The sequence below is a fragment of the Lasioglossum baleicum genome, chromosome 16 (assembly GCF_051020765.1).
Source record: "Lasioglossum baleicum chromosome 16, iyLasBale1, whole genome shotgun sequence".
NCBI classification, from domain to species: Eukaryota; Metazoa; Arthropoda; class Insecta; order Hymenoptera; family Halictidae; genus Lasioglossum; species Lasioglossum baleicum.
Window position 1 is genome coordinate 2,402,878 of NC_134944.1, and position 25,402 is coordinate 2,428,279.

The following is a 25,402-nucleotide window of genomic DNA, read 5'->3' on the forward strand; positions in this document are numbered from 1 at the left end:
CTTAGTATGCCGGTATTTCAGGCATACCAGCTGAATCTAGCCTCCTCTCGTATTCCCGGCAGCCAGGGCCGTTGGCTTCCCGGAGATGAGGGACTAAAAACCCGCGGACCGTCCGCAAAGGGACATTTAAATGATGTCGCCGCGGCTCCACGCACAGGGAAAGAGGTCGAGGGAATAGAGGGGGGCTCCTTGGTAGGAATAACTCAGCAGCTAGCTGGTCTCTCGCCCCTCCCCTCTCTCCGAGGGGCCTGAGGCCCCTGGTAGGTTAGAGGCGAGCTGGATGGACGGACGAGGAGACGTTGGTCAGTCAACGGTCCCGCAGTGACATCGCGGGCTCTAGATTTCTGCTCTCTCGACTCGACCTCGTCTTTCCCTCTCTCTCCGAGTCGTGGGCCCAACTGGTGGGGAGCCACGGGGCCCGGAGGAGAAGGGGGGACTGGATGCTAATCAGATGCCGACCGCGGCGGCGACATCAAAAGGAGCTAGCGTCAGACCTTGTCACCAGCTACGAGCAGCCGGCCTCGCCTTTATTTGAATGCGCTATCGTCGGGATACGCGACGATGACGAGGCCCAGCTTTTTTCGGGACCCGCTATCCTTCTCTCTGTGGAACGCGGGCCCGATGATACCGATTCGTCGCGACGGCCCGGGGAAAGCGGACTGGCGATCGAGGAGACGCTGTCCTAGAATTGGAGCACTCGGAATGCTGGGCCCGATTTGCTAAAAATATAGTCCTCGCGTCGAGTGGGGCCCGGGGACGCGAGTATCCCAAGATTATACAACCTATTGTACATGTTAGCATATAAGGCGTTTTTTTCAAATGTCGAGTTATTTGTAGATTTAAACGATGTCTACAATAAAAACGAATGCAATACCCTGTCAGACTCGTAACGAAGAAGTTCAAACAAATTCTACATGGTACATCTAGATCGACTGTGAACAAACGCTCGAAAAAAAGTCAAAGCGAAGCTACCGCGAACCATGCATGCGTTCAGGGTACCGTCGCCTATTTGTCGCGCAGCATTCTAGCTTCTTTCCGGCTGGCACGGGAAAGGAGTGCCTTGGCGGCGCGGATCGAAAAAGACAGCCTCACCTCGCCTCGCCTTGCCTCAGGGCTGCCTCGCGTCGTCCATTGGACGGACAGGGGCTCGCGGATGGATGCCGCGTGTTCGCGATCGCTGGCATCGGGTTCCAAGTAGGGTGTAATTGCCGCGGCTGACGGAACGGAGCGGTTGTCCCAACATTGCAGCATGCGCTTGTCAACGTTCATAAGTTATGAAACGGCGGATAAGGGCCTGCAGAGCCCCTCCGCGGGAGAGAACGCACGAAAAGGGTTACGGCCGACTCTTCGCCGTCGATGGGGGGCAGAGAGAGAGAAAGAGAAAGAGAGTGAGTCAGAGGAAGGGGGACGGTAAGGGGGGACCGAGAAGAAGCGACGGTCCGGAGGACAAGGGAGAGACAAACCGACGCGACCGGCAAGAAGAGTGGGGAGGACATAATTGCTGGTGGATTAATGAGACGGCATAATTGCACGATAATCGACGATCGTTTTATTAGGCGAACCGGACTGGACCCCGGGACTGGAACTTGGACGCGGACCTGACAGAGGACACCGCTTCAAGACATGGTCGCATATTATTATAAGAACCCCTCTCCTCCCGCGTCCTCGGCCGAGAGTCTTCGTTCTGAGGAGAGTAGGTATGCCCGGCTGGCCAGAAATGACAATTACCGAAGATCCTGCTAAACGCCCTGCCCACCCCGCTATCCCCTGCCACGTCGACCAGCCGAGATCATGGTTGGAATGCGATGTCATTCCTCCGTGCAACGAGTGTCGTTGTACCAACGTTAAATCTGGTGGTCCCGGCGTGCCTTAACCGCCGGACCCTGCGAGAAAGTGTCTCTGACGAAATCGAGAGCGATCCGCCTTCTTTCGGTAACTGACTATGGGATTGTCTGGGTCTTTGTCTGCAATGATTGATGGTGGCTCGAGGTTTCAGAACGGCGAGCTAGTTTAATTGTTGGTTCTTGGATCTGTGCTCGTGTCGCTCTCATTTTGTCAGTTGAGAGTTGCGCGTGTGTAATTAATATAATTACCTCTTGAAAAAGTAAACAGGAAAATATTAATATTAGGTCAATCGTTGATTTTTCATACAATCTCATTTTATGAAGTATCGATGTACTGTATCGTTAGTACCAATACAGAATTGAAACTTCTGCGAGCAGTCCCAATCGAAGGGTCTTCGAAGACCCCGAAGACGTCTCTCCCAAGCCGCCTCATTGAAGCTCGCTCGCCGCCCTCGTTTCCATACACCTATCGCGTCCTTGCTCTAGCTTCTTCGGATCCTCCTCAACCCAACGATCGATCGTGGCTCGTCTCGGGCCGACATCAGCTCGAGGGGATCGTTTCGTCGTAAGAGTGGCGCGGCGTGTTCGCAGAGGAGCCGCGGTTCTTCTTGCCTTCTCCGGTCCTCTTCGGTTCGATGTAGGTAATCATGCGCCGCATTCCCCGGGTGCCGGAGAAGATTTTCGGTTTCATTGTACGCGAGGGTGGGTTAGAGAGCCGGGACGATCGACGGCGCGGTAGAAAAAGAGAAGGCCTCTGGATACCTCTCGCGGAATAGACAGAGAAAGATTCGAGAACCAGAGGAAAGAAAGAAGAGGAAGAAGAAGAAGAAGAAGAACGAGACAGTGAAGAACGAGAAAGGGAGAGAGAGAGAGAGAGGAAGGTAGCAGAAGTCGGAGCAAAAGAAAGGGCATCTGTCGTAGAAAAAGGCGGATAGAAGGAGGCACGAAGGAGGAAGAAGAAGAGGAGGAAGAAAACGAGATGGTAGCCAGCGAGTCCAAGCAGATCCATCGTTCGGCGAGGAAGCAAACGACGCAAAAACTGGCGTGCATTGTCCCCGACCGAGAGGCAAGCAACGCGAGCAACCACCTCTACTCTGTTTCTCTTAAGAAAAAGAGAGGGAGAAAGAGAGAGAGAGAGAGAGAGAGAGAGAGAGATTGACCAGAGGAAGCTATGTTCCACTGGATCCATGCATACCAACCTCAGCGATCCTGCCGAGAAAGAAGAGTAGCTCCTCTGTTCCCGGTGGTACGGGAATGGTAAGAAGGATCGAGTGGAAGAAGGATAGACGATCGAGGGGACAGAGGAGGCAGAAGAAGAGGACGAGCACGACGCGCGGTCGCGATTTGATTTTTAAATGCAAACAAATCTACATCGTGGCAAAAGCGCCGCCGTCCACGACGCGAGCTATGAGAGAGACCAAGAGAGAAAGGTTCGCTTTTACTCTTTCTCGATGGAAACCGACGTTATTCCGGAGGCTCTCGAGAGAGGGTCGATACCTTGCGAGACCTCGTCACAGGATGACGAGCCGGCTCGACGACGGCCTGCCGGATATTTTTTTCAATCATCCAAGCCCGCCACGAAGGCACCCGCTGATCTTTATTCCGCTCGGTAGAAGGGAGCTTGTCCGATCCGCGAGAGATCGGGCCCCGACTCGGCTCCACCGTGGGAGGAGCGGGCCCCGGCAAACTGGACACCGATTCGTAAGTGGACTGACGATTTGTCCGGTCGGCCGACATTCTCGCTGCCGAGGCACTGCCAACGATCTCGGTATCTGATCCTGAGGCGTTGGACGCTTGCGACTCGAGAGATTAGTGGACGATCTCTCCGCAGAATCGAAATCGTCTACCTCGATCGTGAAATTTTGTATACTTGCTACTACAAGATAAACATTAAGGAGTCTCTGTTTTCTAGCTGGAATCTACTGCAACGGCGTCCTCGAAAAAAGTAATACAAAAGGATAAGAGTAGATAGAGCACGTGAAAGCGACATCTTCATCGGAACAATATCTACCGTAAGATTTTTTGCCATCTTTTGAAGAAATAGCGCCGAAGAGAACAACGGAGGCTCTCGCAACAAACGGTTTTTCCGACGGATCAGCGATCCTAGATGGCGGACAGGATGTCGGCGATCCATGGACGTTAACGGTCCACGATCACGAGACAGGAAAGCTGTCGCGTGCTTGATCGCCGCCGCGCCCAGCCGATGTGAATGAAGCGGAGCGAAGCCGAGCGAGCGAGCGAGCGAGCTAGCGCGGTCTCGTTTTGCGTCTGGCTTCCAGTCGGATCGTGTAGCCTTCCGTCTCCGTTGACAGCCTTAATATATCTGTTCGCGATGCGCCTCATCTCGAGCGTTTAGGTATAATCCGACTTAATGCCGGCTTGATTCAATTCAATGAGCTGCGGCGTGGCAGAAGGCTCGAAGAAAAAGTAGAAAAAAAGGGAAAAGAGTTGACGGGAAGAAATCCCCGAGCATCGACCACGCCGGCGCGGCGCAATGTTCATGGAAATGCCCTTAATTCCGTCGATTATGGAAAGAGACTTTTCGTTCCCGCGCCGCTCGCGATCTAGCAAAAACCTGGTGCACCGGAGTCGACATCCTCGGGAATCTTTAATTCCGGCAGAAGAACTAGAATTTTATTGGATACTCCGATGCACCGAGGACGGGAAAATCGTTTACGTGGGACGTGGATACAATTATTATTATTTGATATTAGGATATGGACAGAAAATGATCGAAAATGTTGGATCGAAAGTTCGTAGCGTTTTTAAACCAAAAGTGTGAGAAAAGTTTGATTAGTTAATTATTATTAATCCGTCGGAGGTGTGTACTCGCTGCACAATGCATCTCGATCTCTCTCGGAAAAATAAACGATCGAATTATACCGAACGGACGACCAGCCGGTTATGCCTCTAATTAGCGCGACCCTCGATCCTAATCGTTAACATCGGTCTAAAGTTAACGCGCATTTAATTCATAATAGAGGGAAGGGAGAGAGAGAGAGAGAGGGAGGGAGGGAGGGAGGAGGTAAAGCCCGCCAGCACAGACAGGCGAATTACGAATTCATCGCAATTAAGAACGCCGGGAAAGGGGGCCGGTATTATTAATTCGCGTTAATTAGAACAATCCCCGGAACGCTTCGAGCTCTATGCCAGCCGTTACCGGCTGTCTCGCTGAAAGTGAAAACCGCCGCTCGTTAAAAAACGCTACAAAGTTCGCAAAACACCTCGGATCGTCGCATAATTAAATAACGTCGCATGCTAATACGACGAGGTTCAATGGTCTTTGTTTGTGCCAGCCCTCGGTACAGTCGTTCGAAAAAACTATAGCTTCTCGACACACCTTCGTTTAAGCATATTTTGGCGAAAAAACAAAATATATATATAAATCACACATACACACTCGAAACGCCCACGAATGCGTGTGTAAAATTCTAGCGCAAGAAGTTTAATCGTTCTTGAGAAAAAAATTCAGTTAACGTAGACGTTGTGTACTGAACCGATGCACCGATGCACCGATGCACCGAGAGACGGGCGGTACATGCGTATGCACAATAAATTTAGAGAAGGCGGTCGGCTTTTTCCCGGCAGCGAGCGCGATCTAATTGGATATGAAATTAAGTCAACGAAATCCCGAGCAAAAATCCCAGCGCCGCGCCGGAATTTGAAATTCATATCTTCCGGCTGCGCAGAGAGGGGCAGCATGCGCTGCACTCCGCGCATCCGTCATCTTTTTCTGCAGGCCAGGAGAGCGCATAATTGCAAGGCTGCATAAACCGCGTCCTTCTTGGTCGCCGACGAGCTCTTCGGTCGATGCCATTGCCATCGGGATACTCGCGTTGGATTCTTTATCATCTCGGACCTTGTTGATAGACAGTTTAGGACGTCTAGAGTGGATCTATAAACTGCAGACGTTGGCCGTGCTGTGCACTTTATTGCGTTTACAGTTAGATTGTTCGATGCGACACTGAATCTCTATGGGTCGAATTTTTCCGTTTTGAGAGAACAGATTCTTACTATTCTCTTTCATGTGATAGATTTGATAAAAATTATTGCTTGAGCCGAGCGTAGTATAATCATTCGCTGTTAATTGGGTTGGATCATTGACAGTATCAGTAAATTCTCAGCAGTAACATTTTTCTCCTGTCAACGGAACAAGAAAAAATTGCATACATCCAGCACATGGTTAATATCAAAGAGATTAAAGGGTATATTAACTTTGATAAGGAAAGTAATCGACAAACATTAAGATCGGATCGCGATTAATGCTTATCTTTCAAGGTTCCAGGCCTACTCTATCGATAATAAGTTGCCGGAGCGTAAAAAGACGTTCAATAACAAGGATAATCCCATCTTGAAATCGCTAATGACGTGATCCAATGAGATGTAACATTTATGACTGCATAGAAAATTATCTTGATCGTTAGCTACAAATTAGCTTTCAAACCTCTCGTAACAGCATTTATTTATTATCGTGCACTACTTAGTTTGGAGATATTATTTGTGAACGTGAAAGAGTGAGAATAATTAGCGTAATCTAATGACCGAACCACAGTAAAAAAAGTGCGGGGGTAGAAGGCAGAGTATTGAGCTCGGTTTCGGGCTTCGCGGGTTGCCGATTAACCAGAAGAGGCGATGAAAGAGTTCGATGAAATAATGACGGGACCAGGTCGATAAATAGTACGCCTCTGCCGGTTCCAGGGGCGGAGTGAGTCAGGTGGAAGGGGGACGGTGGGATCCTTCAGGGCCCGCGCTAATACCAGCCAAGGGTAGACAGCTATCAAAAGCCCGTATTTAAATATTATCAATGAAATTACAGTGCTCACTGCTCGCGAGGGGCTGCTCGGTCATTACCGACTGGCAATTCGGCCTCTTTAATCGCCGTTGTCAATACTAATCGACATCGTCGTTATTTAATATTCCTCGGCTCCGCTCTTTCTTTTGGACAGCAACTCGTGGCTAGGCCTTGCGGAACGCTGCCGAAAATCATGGTACAAACGTCCGTTTAACGTACAAAAAAAATGTAAAATTTTTTCCCGGGAACATACTCTACAAGATGCAAAAGGTTTCGTTCCGATTGGTCCATCCATCTCGGCGTAATCGGTGAACATACATAGAAAAAGAAAAGCGAAAAAAAGGCACATACAGATCGAATTGAGTAACCTCCTCCTTTTTCGAAGTCGGTTAATGAAAATCAATTAATCATACAGGGGAGAACAGTTGCCGATCGAATATCGATTTAATTTCGCGAAGGGCGCGATTTGAATGTGACCGCGCAGGATTTCACCAGAGTCATAATTCTCGACTAATTATGTCCTGATCGCGGGATCTACGATCCGACAGTCCGGCCAGTGGCGTTACCCGGGATCTTATGCAGCGTCACGCCAACTCCTAATTATGTCGATAAGGATCGTGGCTGTTTTAATTACTCCCCACCCACCACGGTTGCTCTATTCGCCGGTCTATGCTAATCGGCTGACTCTTAGATACCGGCGCCGATACTATTTCGCCGAGAGCGACCGGATTCCTAATTGCCAGTCGCGCCGGCTACACTCGTTGCTAATCCGCGTTTGCCTGGCTGTTTGCCTAATTATCCACCTGCCTACTCTCCTCTCCTCTCCCTCGGGTTTCATAATGTCGAGTGACTTGTCAGACGCTTCTGATTATGGCTGCATAATGGGCGAACGCGTTAGACGCGACGCTCACGCGGAAATGGTACCGTAACATGCTCACGTGATTCGGATTGTTTGTTTCGTTTGCGAAGAAAATAAGACGACCTACAAACTTATTTGTCGGATTTTCACAGCGAGAATGTTTTCGTGCAAAAATGTTTAGCGTGACGATTAGACTATACAGACAAAAAACAACGAAACCGTCACACGTCGCCAAAACAGTTTGCGAAAACACGTAGCGGGCATTAATCTCTTCATCTCGATTTAATTGAACCATAAGCGCAGCGCGCCATTTTCGTCGGGACCTTTTTCCCGTTAAACCTGTCCGGATACCTGTCCACCTGGAATTCTTTTCAAGGGTACATTATATAATTTGCTTTTGATAATACGCGAACCGGTCGCCAGTCGCCGGTCGGCCTCTCAACTGTATCTCGAGCACGTGGGCCCCGGTTGTGTCGCCGCACGTGAGAATGGTACTTTAAGGTGCGTGGACGCAGCGGGGGCCCGCGTACGGTAATCCGAGAAGAACCGCCCTTTATCTGATTGCATCTGTGATTCGCGAGCCTCCCTTTGACCGTGCCGACACACGCATGTTCGCCACTCGACCATGTTTTTCTCTATTCACGAATTCACCGTGCGTCCCTGCTGAAATTCCCATCGGGCCCGAATATTGGCTATCGACTCCATAATCGTTGTATCAATACAGGCCATTTTCTGTGATTTTCAATCGCTTAGCGCAGTTCATAATTAACGTTAGACCGCGGATTTTTATGGAAAATGAAAATGTTCTGCAAGAGCAGATGATATGGAAGGACTGCGGCAGTTAGGTTTCAGCGCGAGTAGTTTGTAAGGGTTGAAGAAATCGTCCGGATTGTTCGGTAATCAAGCTCGGGTCACGTCCCAGCGATACGCGGACAACCACTATGATTATGTGAGGAACTCTGATGACGAACCTAAGCTAGGCCGCACCGGAGGCCGATCCGAATCGAGTCGGACCAGGCTGGAATTAATCGGGCTTTTGTTCCGCGGCCAGGTACTTATTAAGGCCGAGTTCTTATTGAAGCTCCACCGACATGCAAACACGGATAAGGTCGGGAAAAGTCTACCATTTCGAATAGATGAACATCCATTACTGGCAAACGTGATCTACCGGCAGCGAATCATCTAGCGGACTCATTCTCGTTTCGATGGATGCTGGATCACCAAGATTACAGTATAATCTATAATATTTCGTCTGTAACAATTTTTTACATATTATTTTTATCCCACTGTGAATTGTAATGAAACAAATGGGCAGTCGATATGATACAGATTCTTTAACTTACAATATTTATAGTGTTATTCTTCAGACTCTTAAAATAAAAATACCTTCTCAGGTTCTTCTTCTTACAGCTTAGTTTTTCTTAAAATATGTGTGCTTTCGAAAGGCACACGATTCAGGTACCAATGACGGGATAGATAACTTTTGGCCCAGACGTTGCGGTCTTTGGCCTAAAAAATACAATCTGCGAAGTCAAGTTGCCAAAACGTCGCTCGATTTTCATCTTCGACGAATTTTGAACGGAACCGATGCATTTATGCGATTTTAGCTGGTACCGTTCACCGTACTGACGACCACAGCATTTGCATTTGTACGGTTTCTCGCCGATGTGCCCGTAAATGTGCTTCGCCAATTTCGTTTTCACGCTGAATCGCGATTTGCAGAAATCGCACTCGAATCGTTTCACACCTGTGTGACGATACCTGTGGACCTTCAAGCCCCAGGACCTCCTGTAACATTTGCCGCAGTCCTCGCACTTGTAGGGCCTCACTCCTGAAAATGATAAACGATCGTAAAGTTCGCTGGCGTGCAAAATTGCATCGCTAAAATTAAAAATATAATAAAAAGAAATATCTACGCAGGAACGTGTATCAGTGAAGCTAATGATACATTTACCGAGGATTTACCGAGAGCAATTTTCTAGTCGCTGAACTTTCCTCGTATATTCTGATTTTTCACCGATATTCTATGGAAGTTGGTCTTTGCATAACGAAGTCTAATTACTATGGGGGAGTTGTTAAACAACTGAAGCCTGCATCCAACTTTTCATCGGCCTCGGGAGGCCTTAATTCGAGGCCAAGGATGAAGTATGGGTAGCACAGCTCGAAGGAAACGAAGGATCTGGTAAACATCGAGCGGTGGAAGGCTGGATTTACGAACGGAGCTTCCGGTAGCCCATAAACAAACCTAAGAATATACATTACAGTGTTCTGTGTTCGCGAGTGAGGCATTATCGCCATTTAAGTAGCTTTCAGCCGCCACGGCGCGGCGCAAATTCCGCGAAGGGGTTAATTGGCAGCCGTGTAACACCACGATGCTTGATTCTCTAATTAATAGAGTTGCGAAGCCGAAGAACGGGCAAAGCGGCGATGCAAGTGGAGCCGAGCCGAGGCTGCACAGCTCTTATCTATGATTTTTATGTCTCAATACCGGCTCGAATTTATATGGGAGAGCAGAACCCGCGACGGAGGGAAACGATCTCGCGCTAAAACACCAGTTTCGACCCTCGTTTCCCCGCATCACCGACCAGCTAATTGCCTATCAAGCCTATCGAGCCTATTCCTCAATTTCAGCCGCAGTGTACAATTTTTTGAAATTGTTTTAGTATAGATACCGAAGAAATACCTATTACACCAAGCCCGTCAACAAAAGAGTGTACTTATTCTTTCCAGTGTCGCCTCGGAAGACGCAATAATGGAAAATAGTAGAAAAACCGTCGGACCTGCCCAATAAAAAGAGACTCACCGTAATGCGAGAGGATATGATGCTTAAGTGCGCCTTTCAGGTGGAAACGACGCTTGCAGATGTCGCACTCGAACCTTCTCTCGCCGGTGTGCGTCAGTTTGTGGGTCTTCAAGACCGAAGATCGTTTGAACTTCGCGGGGCATAGATCGCACTTGAACGGTAGATCCGCGGTGTGAACGATCATGTGAGCCCTTAGGCTACTCAGTCGCAGGAACCTTTTCTTGCAGATCGAACACTCGAACGGTTTCACGTTCGTGTGCATTAACTTGTGATCGCGAAGGGACTGACGGTGCAGCAGCTTCTTCTTGCACACGGTGCATTCGAATTGCTTGCGTTCCGGGTGCAGCTCTGCTTTGTGGCTCTTCAGCTCGTCACTGCTCTGCAATTTTTGGGCGAGTTAACTCTTCGTACTCATAAATATGTGCGCAACTGTAATAAATATACCTGAAACCTGAAATTGCAGTGACTGCACGGGAACACCTTGAATGCAACGTGCAACTCCAGGTGGTCCTTCAAACTCGTCAATCTTGAAACAGAAAGCATTATAAATAAATTAAGTGAAATTACGGAAAGGGAATTGTTGGAATGCAAGGGGTTGCGAAAAAAGCCAGCCGACGCACGCACCGTGAAAACTGTTTCCGACAGAAGCCGCACTGGAAGAGTTTTCCGCGACTATGGTCGGCCATGTGTGTCTTGAAGCCTGCCTCGTCCGGAAACTCGATTCTGCAGACGCTGCAGAGCAGTCGTTTCCCGCGCGTCAAGGCCGTGATGTACTCCTCAAAGTCGACGTATTCATCCGGTGTAGCTGTTTCCGTTCTCTGCGAGCTGGCCGCTATTCTGCTCCCCTCGAACTTCTGCTTTCTTCTCGGATCGATCTCGATCGGATGCAGCTCGTCGTTCATTGAGAAATTCTCGATCTCGTCCAAGATCTCTGTCTTGATCTTCACCTGAAAATAAAATGCTTAATAATAATCAAGCTCTATAAATAAAAGTAAATATTCAAGACCGGCAAGTTTACGTGCGCGACAGTCCCACTGTAAATCATTCGGAAGTGCAGAGATCGAGGCCATCATCCCCTTATCATCCCTGCTTATCGTTTAACGGTGTAATTTGATCAGGCCGCGTACAATTCGCTAACAATGTGGAGGAGTTCCGTGCGATGATCTACGCGCCGGTGCGGGGAATCCCAAACGAGGCTCGCCTCGAATAATTAATAAAAACTATAATCAGTATTCCCTGGTTGGAGATTCGCCCGTCGTTTTTCCGTCGGAATCGGCCCGCGGGATCTCGCCGGACATTATAATATGCAGGATATTAGATAATTTCGCACGGTTCCGCGAGAAATTAAAGCGAGAGGCCGCCAACAGCGTTTTTCAACGCAACGGGAACAACGAAAGCCGAACAACAGTGCACGCGGCTTGCCTCCGTTTTTACGTAACGACTCGTTGTCTGGCGTATATACGGGGTCTCGCTAGTTTGAAACGCTTTTATATAATCAATTATGCAAGTAGACCGGCGTCGGAGCTGATTTTACGACGAAATAATAAAGAGCGGCATGGCCGGTGCAACGCGGCCGATTTTAGCAGAGTTTTTATAGCTGGCTTGCGCGGCGATCGAGAAACCTAATCTGATCGGGACGCAGCTTATGGGTTTCTCGTATCCGTACGCTACCGGACCGTAAGTGTCCGGACACCTGGCAAATGAAGATAAATCGTGCAGTAATGGCATAATCATGTAATTATTTTTTTTTTTTTTTAATGAGATCGGTGTTGATTGAATGGCCGGAGGAACTACAGTGCATAACATTTCGGATTTTTACTGTTCGACGGTCTTAAAGTGAAGTAAATGAGAAACATTGCGAGAACAATTTAATTCTTATCCTATGATTGTCTTAATTTTTCACATACGCTTGCTCCAAAGCTTCTCAAGCGACACATAGGTTATATTATCGAATTGAATACTTTTCTTGACTGCTTGTAGCATAAACGAACACAGTAACGAATTAAAATGAATAGGAATTTTGCGAAACGCCAGCCATACTTCATTCGTGATGATACTGTGATCACAGAGTACACTAAATGTAACTGAATGTAGAACGAATGTAACCTAATTGGAGAAACATGAAGGATATGATAGGAACGTACTTCTTTGCACCGGTTGCATCGTTTCTTCGTCCCTATAATCTTCACCTCGTCGTTCTCTCGATTTCCCATGAAATCAGTATAGTTTTCTTGCCGATGCTTCATGCTAGCGTCAAACACGGCCGCCTTCTTTAACCATTTACACAATGAAAATAGCCGCGAGAAACGATCGATGGTCGATCCACGAGAAAAAACAAGAGAGTTACTAGAATGTTTAAACTTCATTCTCGTCGCGAGGTATTTTCAGGCCTATCCGAAATCGATTTATTAAGCTATTAAAACAGGAGGAATGTCATTAATCATTGTTATAATGATTAGCCCATTTGTTGAAAGTTTCGAATCACTTTGTAGATTGACGAACATAATGATACGCTTGTTAAGCGAACAAACTTAATTAACTGGACATAATTGCATTAAATTATAAAATAGTGTAGGCAGCATCGACTCGAGAGACCATTCATCACGCAATTTAATTTTAAATGAACCAGACATTCCATCATTAACAATGTTATTTTACAAACAAAGGATAGAGGATACCCTACAGCCTTTTCCAAAAATAATATCTGCATTTATTAGAGAATTAATTACATCCACTAGCAATAAATATATCAACTTTCACATTTCCCGTTCCTCATTTTAATTACTGTTTTTAATATCGTTATTTTTAGGCTGTTTTTTCTAGGCTGTATTCTGCAACTATGACATTCATAAATTTGTGAAATACAAGGAAGATCCGCAGTTCGATAATCGGTATGGAAATCATCAGAAAAGCATAAAGAATAGCATAATCGTTCGCAGGATCGTGACCAAGCAGCTTAGGAAGATTCGGGAGCCGGTGTTGCAACCTATCGTCTCGCCGCGCCGTCACTCGTTCACGGCGGCATTATTCTAATTAATTAGCCCGCTCGTCTGGTAGATCGTTTCACGAATATTGAGATAATTATTTATGAGTTTACAGACGAGCGATCGCTGCGCAGTTTCGGCCCCGGTCGCAATATGTATCTCTCGCGCATCGGTCTGATTAGTAGAACGAAATCTCGCCACGTCACTCCACGCTAATTACTTGTATTAGCTTAAGCTTCCTTAATTTCCTGAAGCATAGTTATGTCTCGTTGTAACTTTTACGGGGCAATAAAGTATCTCCAGACGCCGCCGCCTCTCTGTAACAACTCCGTAATTAAGGGATACAACGTGATTTACACGCGATCCCCACCGTCGATCCGACGATCCTGAATTTACTGATTACTAGACTAAGGATCTTTATACATAATCAAATTTACCCCGGCGCTCGGCGCTTCGCTGCGAACAACTGCCCATGGAAGGTTCATTTACTCCGATCGTACTAGACATCCTTCATCGAATCGTTTCTAGGTTACATCCGCGATTATGCGTTTCAGAAATGAATTGTTAATCGCTCGAGCATCTCAAGAAACCCTTCGCACGAGACATTCACTTAACTCCGCTGCTTCCTCGGAACACCTCATGCTTACTTTTACTTTGTTCGGTACTTACGAGTATTGCATTGTAATCTGATTTAACTAGCTTCGCGAAGAACTTTCGTAAGAATCGTAAACGTAAGAGAAGACCGTTCGAAAGTGTTCGTTCGAAAGTGCTCTATGTTTTTACAGCTGTACGAAATCATCTTATGCTCGCATGAAAAGCATTTTATGCTCATTAGAATTAGACTGTGTCGTTCTAGAAATCAGTCGATTATCAAAATCCTCGGATCGTCGAGCGGATCGAGGGAAAGCAGGAAAAAGAGCGAAGGGCTTTCGCATCGATCCCGATTTTCCTCTTCCAGCGGATCGACGGTGGATCGTCTCAGGATCGTCTCTGATCGATCGTTTCGAGGTCACTAGACAGCCGAGCGTCTCGGATGTCTCGGACGTCTCTCGCTGGACGAGGCAGGACAGGTACAGCGATAACGACAAACTGGCCCGAGAAAAACACCGGCCGAGCGATAAATCAGGCCTATTGCATTCCTAAGATAGCGGGCCGGCTGAAAGTCATTACGCTGGCAAAAGTAATTCCCAACTAAGTAAGTAAAGCAATAAATACATAATGCATCCGGCGAGTTTCCCACACGCGGCTCTCCCTGCCTCCCCTCGTCCCCTTCGCCCCTCTCGTCGCCGATTCCATGAAATCATGCATCAACGGGGACCACGCTGTGTGTCGCGGATTTATTTGCGCCGATCGACGACGCGATTCCGCCGACTTCTTTCGCAAACGGGGACGGGACAGGCCCGAGCGGAAAAACCGACTGGGAACGCGAGAGGGGCTGGGCCGCCGTCGTCGCCGCCATTTGGATTTCAATTAGCCCGATCCGAACAGCTGTTTCCCAGACGGAAATTTTCATTCGAACCTCCCGGATGCTCGGAATTTTCTTGCACTCATTTGTCTGTCGAAGACTGTACCAGAAAATTAATCGTTCAATTTGCACTGAAAAATCGTCGATCTTTCAACTCGTGTACACTGTCAGCGAAAATTCACAGTACGTTTCCTGAGGGTCAATTGGAATTCATCAAAGTGTCACCGAGAAAATATCTTGTCCGATTTGCAATAAAAAATGATCGGGTTTCTACTCCGCACCGAAGTCTCGGGAACCGCGATTTCGCTAATTAAGAGTCTCTTCTTAATGTTAGATGAGGCACTCCCGAGGAAAATTGAATATTATTTGCATACGGGTTGAGAGATTTCAGACGGTTTCTCACGCGTCTACACGTGTCTGATCGGCGGCGAGGAGTTTCTACTGAAATTCTTTGCGCGCCTTCGCACAGTGAGGTATTTGGTCTGAAAAAGTGGAAAAAAGTCGATTACTAAATTTTTTTATTTAAAGAATAAAGCTGCAATATTGTTTGTTCTATTTGTACACCCGTGAAGTAGTAAACTTCATCGAAAGTCAAGAGATTTTAAGTCGCGCTTTGCGTTCTTGAACAGTCTCTTAAACAGCATCCGTTCATTGGCGATTATCAAGTGTTTTAAGGAAAATTCTGTAAATTCTTGTAGTACAAAAGTTGTTCAGGAACACACAAATCCGAGGAAGAAATTTCTGATGTATTTTCCGATGAAAATGAATGGTAAAAATTTTAAAATATTCTTATAATATACCGGGTGAGTCGTTTAACGTGAAACAGACGTATATCACGGAAATGAACCCACTGTGCTTCGGTGGAAATGGTTCTCAGAATCTTTGCGAAACTGACCACAACGTCCGTCATTTTGGTAGCCGTATCAGTGGACTGTATGAATTTTTATACGTTTCCCAAGCGTTTGAATCCTTATTTCCGTATGCTGCCTTGCGGAGTGTAGCAAAAAGATCACGATTCTACGTTTCTACGTTTCCAGATATATTCATTCTGTTTCGCGAGCAGGATGAATAATGTGCATTTGCATTATGATACTTAGATAGGTTTTCAAATGCGTCCCCATTCCGCGAGAAGATACGATCAAGAGTAAGACGGAGTAAATACGATCTGACATACTTCTATGCTCCATAAATTCAATAACAAATACCAGAAACACGTCAGAATGGTGCAGAAGAAAACAACTATGCGTGGCATATCTTAACCCAGGCCTAACATATCATCCACGGACCGTAGATTCTATTACTAATTAAATTCTTTTCGTGATTATTACGACTGCTTGCAAAAGATATACTGTTGCGTCTCGTTTATATACATTTATATCACCCAGTGGTTTAAACGTTTAAAAAATGCGAATACTATTTACAAGGGTTCTTCCGCATAAAGTATACATTATACGAAGATTTTTTTTCTTCTGATTTCTGTGCACTGAAATACAGTTGAGGTTGAGCAAACGTTCTAATTTACCTGGAGGCTAATGTATCGCGTAACGCGGTGCACAAATTCCGGTTTAATTGCAGCTTTTTGGAATCGCCGTGCAAAAATCTCGATCTGCATGCGCATCCGCATTCCCGCAATTACTCCCTGAACCCTCCCGGCATTCCACGGATTCTGCCCGGCTTCGTTACACTCAATATATCAGGCGAGAAGCTAATTTTTAAAATCTTGACAAATAATTACGTCACCCAGATATGGGCGTTACGTGTTAATTAACCGACACGGTAGATAAAATGCTAATCGACGGGAGGAATAATGTTACCTCGCGCCTAGGTGGAGCTCGACGTTAAAAAAGTTTGCGGGCTCGGAATGAGGCCCGGATAATCGGGAAACTGTATGGAACGCATGAATCTTGCATTAATTAGCTAATTATTGCGAGGATACGATCGGTCGATGTCTGGCGTGCTCTCAGCGAGACGACGCCGCGCCGTTGGAGCACACGGGCCAGTGAATCGCGAAGAAATCGCGCGTGTGTGCGTACAGTGCCGCGCAAAAGTCTCAGACTATATTATAACGAGCGTTATAGATTTTACGATACAACACAAAATATCCAAAATGAACCAGAACACTATAAAAATTGTGTATAAAAGGTCCTCGTCAAAATGTAGTTTAACAGAGATCGAAATGAAACGATTAATAGCATCCGCTAAAGTCTGCCAATTTCTACAATCATTCACACGGAAAACATTCATGGCCTGGTTAGATTACAGCGTAGGTGGGCTGAGAGTTTTGCGCGGCCCTGTATGCGTATATAGATATTTATATTTTTCAGTTCTTTTTCATGCAATAATTTCGCTAATTGCCTACCGTTGCGGGTTAAGTCTAGCGGATGAGCATGAGACTGCGCAATAAATATTCGTGATTAATTAACGATGCCAGATGCACGGTTTTTCTGTGGAAAAAGAAGAAACGCACACCAACAGAACACGTTCGATACAACGGCGAGGGGGTGGAGCGGTGTGCGAGAACAGTATATACACGGGAGCGATTTTAATTGGACGTCGGATCGTTTCTCGGTCTCACACTTCGGACAGTTTTGTAGGCACGCGTCCTTATCACCGCTGATTATCTACCGCAATATCTGGAACGATCATTTGTCGGGAATATTTATCCCTTCCTGTTCGCCACCGCCATCGCCGCCGCCGCCGCCGAGGAAAACCGTTCCTCCAGCTTTATCTTCGCCGTCTGTTCGGCTTTATTTTTTATAATTGCCTTGCGAAGTGAAGTTTGTTGAAACTTCTTAAAAATCGCTGTTTTCTCCCTTGTTTCGGCAGCCGGTGGATCGAGAACGCAGCCGTGTGATCTCCGACGCGGTCTCATTCGCGATCCTCGATCGGCGAGAGCCAGCCTCGCAGCAGTCGGTATCGAAAGAAACCGGGCAGTTTCCACGTACCGATCGGAGGGGTCGATCAGGCCGATCAATATTCAACGTGCATGTTAATGGGCAATTAATAGTGGCGTGGCTGCATGGCGAACCGGGACTGGAGGCTCGCATACGCGGCGTGCCGCTCGCAGCTCCGTTTTTCGAAAGGGGTTTTGTAATCGACGGTGTCCACCGGCGCACACCGGGCTCCTCGGACTCTCATTCGTATGCAGCCGACGTGGCCGCGAAGGAGCTTATAAGTAACACAGTAATGACACAGGCTGTCATGGCGCGGAACAGTTTTCTCGGCTCCCATTGTCGTTAAGAGGCTGGCCGGGGCTGATTTATCGGCGCCGCCAGGGAAATTCCGCGCGGATCTCTCGCCGGATGCCTTTTCCAACGTGTATCTGCCTACGTGCATTAACATCGTTTTTCAACGAGACCGCGAGAGACCGACGCTCTCTTTCTCGAGGGATGCTGATCCCGATGGCAGAGGCTCTCATTCTTTCGACAATCGTCTATTAAACACTAAACCTATCAAGTATGAAAACGAGAGGTCAGCAACAAGGATTGGACTGTCACCAGAAAAAGTAATTCGCCCGTCAATCTTTTCCGTGTTGTCCGAGCTACGCGAGGACTCATAATTTCTGGGATCCCTTAGCTGTCTGTTGGGACCACAGCGGGGGCGGCGATCGGCAAAAAAGGTCTCCGGAGGGTGGCAGGGGGTTGTCGACGTCCGGTAGTGGGTTATACGTGTTTGGCGGCGGAAACAGCGGCATGATAGCTCGCTTAACCCGTCCCCGGGTCCCGGTACTAGTTGTTTTCTCGTGTCTGCCTATTCTTTTTGGCCGGGCTTCAACCCCCACCCATGCAAACCACCCACGAAACCACCCAAGCACACGCTATACTCGTCAGACGTAGCCTGATCGAAGTAAACTGTAACCGACCATGTTGTCGATACGCTCTTTTCCGCTTATTCTTCGCTTATAATGTGCAGTATAAACCATTTGGAAAATAGTATATTAATAATAACATCGCTCAAGATGAATTACATGTTCACCGGCCATCAAACGGAGCCCCATAACCTGTCGGACTGCTTGCATGTCCTGTGTTACCTGTCCGAACAGACATAAGAGCTAACCCACCACCGTACCTGCACGCACCACCGTCGAGGGCCAATGACGGGAATGACGACGGTGACACCGACACCACCCCGCAACGGGGAAAAACTCTGAGGCGATCGATGGATCCGTCAAACGGATTTCGAGGCGGGGATTATTTATGGGGCAGAGGCTACCACGATGCTGATCGTGACGGGTGTCTTTCCGGGGCGTGTTCAGGTGCGTCAGGAAAAAACGGATGATCCGGGGGAAAAAAGTGGGAACGAAGATTTCCGTTCGTCCTGAAGAGACACGGTCTTCTACAATCCTCGACCGTGACTACAGAAGCTTCGTTACAGCAAATCCTGATCGAAAACATGTGAAATTTACGGAAACATTTTCGAGATAGTTAATCGGTGGCCTAAACTATTGCAGACCATAGTCCGAACGGTTGTTTCGTGGCCGGAGAATCTACGACCGAATAAATCCTCCCTGAAATCGGCGAATCATCGTGCGTAGGCGTAGAAAACATCAGCTACGCGAGGCCTCGGGCATCTCTAATTTAAACGAGAACTCGAATTAAGGCTGCCCCGGTAATTCGAGATAGCGTGGAACAAACTGTAGACCGTCGGTTTTCGCAGCGCTGCACATCGTCGGCTAATAATTTTGCTGTTTATCCACAACCATTACAATTACTAATTACCGGGATCTCGATCGTATCGCGGAGCCTTTCTTCTCCTCCCGGGAACAACAAACCCTTCCGGTCCCGTGCTGTTCGCTTTTCAACAACTTCCACCGAGAATCTAGGCTGGTATCGTTGCTACCGAACAAAACGCGACAGCGAGATCTACTTTTCAACTGCTACATCATTTTTCTGCCTGAATGTCAGCCACTTACTACCTAAAACGTATGGACAAATTCTTTTACAGCTAGTTGAAATATTAGATTGTGTGAAAAGTTACTTTCGTAACAGAATTCATTTCAGTAAGGTATTATAAATAATATTCAGTATCGAAGGATGATTATTCTAAAGGTCGATCGCTCTTATCATCGCTGTCCGCTATCAATGCCTCCCGTTTAATAACTATGTACACAAAACGCTTGACGATTTACGTGATGCAACAACGTAAAGCGATTTCTATGCCTGATGCAATACAACTGATATCAGATGCAAACGTATATGTATGTACGTCTTCCAAAAGACGCCGTTAGAGCTCGAGAAAAACAGAAATTGTGATTCAAAGGACAGCTCGAGCTACAAACGATTGAAACTGCAGTTTCTGGAACAATTCCTCGCAATTCCCGGAGAAGATTCCGTTCCCTTGCGCAACAGATATTCATGCATCGCGAACCGATGAAAATTCATGGCAATGGTCGCAAGAATCGCTTTGAGAGGTGAGGGTAAAAAAAGTAATATGGGACATAGCTCGGCCCAGTATGCCACAGAGAGAGAGGATCTCTGGCGCGTTTACGCGCGGTACGCAATGGGAACGCTTGTTAAGTCCCGCGCAGGACGGTCGCCTCGACAATGAGAAACCAATCCGCGTGCTCACCGCCTTACTTTGCTCCGGGAGAATGAAAGAATGCCACAAAACCGGCCGTAAATCCACCTCCCTCGAGTGCGTTCGCCGGCGTGAAATTAAGAGAGCAATGGCGAGAGATGAGCCTCCGAGAGCCGAGCCTCCTCCGCCTTTCCTCGAACCGAGGCGAAACGATGCAATTTCCCTTCGAGACGAGCTGAACAACGCTCCGAGAACGCTCGGCCAACTTTTCTGCTACCTCCACATGTCAATTCTCGTTTTTTTTAATCTATTTGTCGCATAGGAATTTCTCCATAAATTTTCTATGATTTCTACGCATCCCAATATTCATATAAAATGATTTACAGTAGTCGAACTTGGCAGAAAACTGAAGATATGTACATCTTCAGAAGGAGATTGCAAAAAGTACCCTTAATGAAGATTTATTGATAACTAAAAGTGACCGGTAAAAAGTATGGGTGTTTAATTTCAATTAATGAACTATTCTATTTCAGAGTATAATGATACAATCATCAGAATAATTATTCCTTCTGTTGAAGACTTCACCCGGGTTAAACACGAAGTGAGAATCTAATTATATGTTCATTATAGAATTTCTCCGTTTACATTATGCACTGCTGCATGTTTCATAAATGCATAGAATCCGCAGTCCAGTGATAGCCAATGGCATAATCGCATTGCTGCGTGATTACGTTGAAGTAGGGTGCACTTCGCTATCGTCTAAAAGCGCAGACACGTAGGAGCTTGTCGAGATAGAAGATAAACGAAGAAAAATTGCTAGTCGACTTCAACAGACTTCAACGGGAAATGAAGATATTAGACTCTATATAAAAAAGAGGAATTTTTATCTAGATTAAGATCCACAGACCGCATAAAAGATCAAAGAAAAATTAGAGTTTTTCGAGGAATCTTGGAAAAACGATTCAGTACCATCGACTGCAGCATATCGAATGATCGGACATTCGACTGACGGTAAAACCTGCGACTTCCGATGGACTAAAGAAACGGTTTCGTGTCGATCTACAACAGATCGAAGCCGGGCAACGTTTATCGATGTTTCCTACGGAAAACCACGATGACGACACGGTTCTAGTTGTGAGCTGTTTTTTCGCGGTCCGTTCGGCGGTCGATAAAAAGTAGCCGGTAAAACAAGCGAAGTGTGATCGGTTATGGCAAAAGGGTGTGGGCACGGTCGATCGAGGGGGTGGTCAACGATTGGCGAAGGAAAGAGAGAGAGAGAGAGAGAGAGCTCGTCTGCTCGGTGAACCGTGGATTAAGATAAACCCTTCATCGGTTTCTTGTCGAACGATTCTTCTCGTTGCAACTCGCGAAGATAGCACTGGCTTAAAGTACTTTCCGTCATTCCCGCGGAAATTATTTAACGCGAGCATCGTGCGGTGCAGGCTCGCTTCCAGATAAAACCGAACTCCGAGGCGCGGAAAACAATTCGACCGTACCCGGGAATTAAAACGCCGTTCATTCGATTCCCTCGATTCGTGCCGACGCCGCTCTCCGCACGTTTGACACAAGTCAATCTATGTATCCAACAAAGGCTTCGAAATGTTCCTTGTTCTTTGAACACGGTTTCCGAACCAGATTTTAATCTTTCTTTTAGGAAAATGGAAAGTGTCGTAGGCTCCTCAGACCCATTATTGTGCAATCTGTTTAACCAAGGATCCACGGGTTGAAGGTTTCCTCCAGTTTAACGGTGACCGGCGCGGATATTCCGAGTTTTCGATCAGCACGAGCTGATCGACTTTTTGCCGAGGCTGGTTTTTGCGCTATCATCGCCACCTTCGTCACGGCCACGCCCGGGCACGTGAGGCCAAGGAACACGGTGTTACAGGTGTTTGCCCATCCTTGCGCCCCGAGGATTCTTTTACGGTCCTTTCGGCTCAGTCTATTAACGCCCAGCAGCCTAGCAACGCTTCTTAAACGCCGCGGCACTCATGTTTTATTTAATCCTGCCAGTGCTCGACATTCCTACCCTTCCTTTGTCTCTTTCCTTCGTTTCTTAAAGACCCTACAGAACGGCAAGAACATTTTCAATGCAAGGGCATTTTCTAACATTTGAAGAAGCGTTCTTCAAGTTTAATGTTAATTAAAATTCTTTGACTTCAGGGTAATTTCTTAACGTGTAGAATAACGCGATGCTTAGGCGATCTTGATGGCAGGTTGTCACTGAAAACATCGTACCTCACCACGCAGGACCTTCTCGCGCGTGTTACACCGCTTTCCCGCGCTCGTACAATGTAACAACGCGATCGAGATCCAACAGTCAGCATGACTCCGCGATACACGCCCTCTATCACGGTGTCCCGCTGACTATTTATCTTGTTACATCGAGCCGATCCGATTCTAACAGGAGAGATCAATGACGGCCGCCCAGCCGCCCAGCCATCCGCGGCTTTCCGGCTTCTTAAACCTTTGGATCCTTCAACCTCGATCTTCATGGTCCCGAGGATCTCCAGGGATCCTTTGTTTCACCTGCAATGAATTCAGTTATCATCCGATTCCCTTTCTTTTTTTTCATGTTATTACCTACAGGTGATTATTTTATGGTTAACGTGTTGTCTGTAGGACGACAGAGGCACGTCTGTCGGCCGTGCGTTGTCTAATGGCAACAAATATTTATTACTGCTCACCGGTTAGCGAATGTAAACGTTCCGGCGTGTGCTAATGGAGAACACTTAATTCCAGCCACGTGGTTAGCGATGTCTGAAACGTGATTACAGTGGCCTGAAACAAAAGAAAATAGAACGATTTACTATCGATGAATCAATGGTCAAGATTTAGCGAGGAACATAGTCGGCCTGATCCCCAGATAAAACAAAACCGTGGAGCAAGACTAATCAAAGAACACGCCACGAGAAAGCGAATGGCACGTCAAAACGTCGGAAGCAAACAAAGATGGCGGTCAGAGACAGGAACCGGAACACGCGTCAACACGTCACCGCGGCTGAAATGTTGACAGATGTTTGCACGGTTTGCTAATGTAATATCGTTTGCCAAGGGAGTATCGAATGTTGTCAATTGGACGGGAATGCTTAAATGACGATCCTCCAACTGTTTAACTATCGAACGACGTCTGCGAGAAAATTAATTATTGTATAATAATTATACGAATAAAACGAACGGTTTGCGGGATGATTTGAATACTTTCCGTGGCGAGTATATTTCGAGGATCGACGAGATCGTGAACGGAGCCTGCATGGGACATAATAGAGTCCTTTCTAGCCAGGATCTAGGAGGTCGACGACAGTCGCAGGCCGATCCGTCACCGGCCGTTCGACGCACTTGTAAACCGTTTTCACGGCGTCGTAACTTGTACCGATCAATGACCATTTCCGTGATGATCGCACGGAATGGCACTCGCGAGACCGTCCGACGGTCTCCGTCTCTGGTAGGAAACGCGATGACAGAAGTGATTCAGACATTGTTCGGTCCTCTGTAATTTAACGGCGCGCCGAATGGCAGCGACGCTGCCCCGACGATTTTACGACCAGCTCTTCCAGAGCGCCGCTCTGGAAACAAAGTTTCCACGTTAAACCAGAACTTTTCAGCTTCTGACGCCGCGCCGGAGAAAGAAGCGAGTTACACTGTGTACCTGGCCGACGACACTGCGATCTCAAAGCCTCCGTTATCGGAACGCTCGATCTACTGCAGGGAAGATCGATCACTGCTGCGATTTATTCTCTGTTTAGATCAGAATCGAAATCAATTGTGTTCGAAGGTGATTCAAGCATTTTGAGTCAGGTCTGGCTTAGACATTACAGTGGCCGAAATTTCTATAAAGTCATCTTCTTTTTCATAGATATTTTAAAAATATCGCCATTTTTGTTGATTACTTGATTAGAGTATTAGTTTTAGAACTCACAGAAATCCCCTGTTTGTTATAATTTGATTCACGTGTATGAGAATGCCGAGAGGAAAAGTACTAACAAGTGAAGAAAAAGCATCAATCGATGCTTATAAAGATATAGGGCTGCTCTAATCACGCAATTGCTAAGAATACTAATCGGTCATATACTGTGATTAATAATTATATCAATTTACGTGAAAATTACGGGAAAAATCATCTTAAAGGTAGTAATAAAAAATAGTCAAAGAGACAACATTCAATATTAATGAGGTCTGCAGCTAAGGAAAGGAAAAATGCAGCACAATTTCGAGCTGAATTGGAGCTCCCAGTAACAACAAGACGTGTGCAACAACTTTTAAATTCTTCTGGACAAAAATACAACGTAAACCAGGCCTTAAAGAAGTACATAAACCGGCCCGTATTGATTTCGCACGGGCACAAAACACAGTGATTTTATAAAAATTTCGGCCACTGTATATCATATTGACGATTCATACTCTATTAATTTCCCTAGATTTCCTGGAAACGCTAGGGTTAATCGAAGATCGCAATTTCCATTCAGCCCATAAATCCCGATTTCATTCCACAGAATCCGAACGAAGTTCTCGAGAGCAAAATGTAGTTAGCGTTCGAGCGAGCGAATGATAAACAAGTCCCGGGAAATCGGTGAAATGCAGCTGATCCTCGCGTTAATGGGAAAAGGATTTATGCCCATCGGCCGTGTATTTATTATTCCATCGACGCTGCCGTATTTATTATTATTTCCGTGGATCCTCGCGGAGCTGGGTCGAGGTGTGCTCGCCGCGGGTGCGTCGGCCAGCGATAAGTTAATTAGCACCGGTGTGTCCGTGCTGGCGATTAATCTCGACGGCGTAGCGTTCGTGTAAATTAGATGTCTACGAGGGAAACGACTCTGTAATGAGCTCACCGGTTACTGCTATTATTTTTGCGATTCCCGGGATATTTAATTGGCGAGCATCGATCGACCAATTAGCGATCTTAAAAGAATATCTATACTGATACATTGTCTAAAATTAAGCCACTTTGTAAGGGACACAAAACTCTTCCGGGAATCTTGAAACAAAGTTCCTCCACTCCTCGCAGGAAGGATACAACACGATCGAAATGGAACCGGTCCGGTATTGACACTGGAAAAGTGTGGTGGAACTTCGATTCCAATTAAAAGCCGGCGTACATTCGTCGAATTAAAAAAATATTATACTCGCAGGTGGAAGAG

At 46.7% G+C, this 25,402-nt stretch overlaps 1 protein-coding gene across 3 annotated transcripts in view; it reads right to left on the reverse strand.

The window, feature by feature from the left end:
• Positions 1-3,430: 3,430 nt before the first annotated feature.
• Positions 3,431-25,402, reverse strand: part of LOC143216720 (uncharacterized) — a 70,579-nt gene continuing 48,607 nt past the window's right edge. For 2 of the 3 annotated variants that reach the window (XM_076440021.1, XM_076440022.1), the window contains exons 3-8: positions 22,949-23,042; positions 22,500-22,790; positions 10,923-11,245; positions 10,743-10,824; positions 10,299-10,677; positions 3,431-9,326 (exon numbers count right to left, since the gene is read on the reverse strand). In XM_076440021.1, the coding sequence (XP_076296136.1) occupies positions 8,950-9,326; positions 10,299-10,677; positions 10,743-10,824; positions 10,923-11,200 (1,116 nt within the window). In that variant the 5' untranslated portion in view covers positions 11,201-11,245; positions 22,500-22,790; positions 22,949-23,042 and the 3' untranslated portion in view covers positions 3,431-8,949. The remainder of the gene's footprint in view (positions 9,327-10,298; positions 10,678-10,742; positions 10,825-10,922; positions 11,246-22,499; positions 22,791-22,948; positions 23,043-25,402) is intronic. The other variant, XR_013010603.1, reaches the window with a different exon arrangement.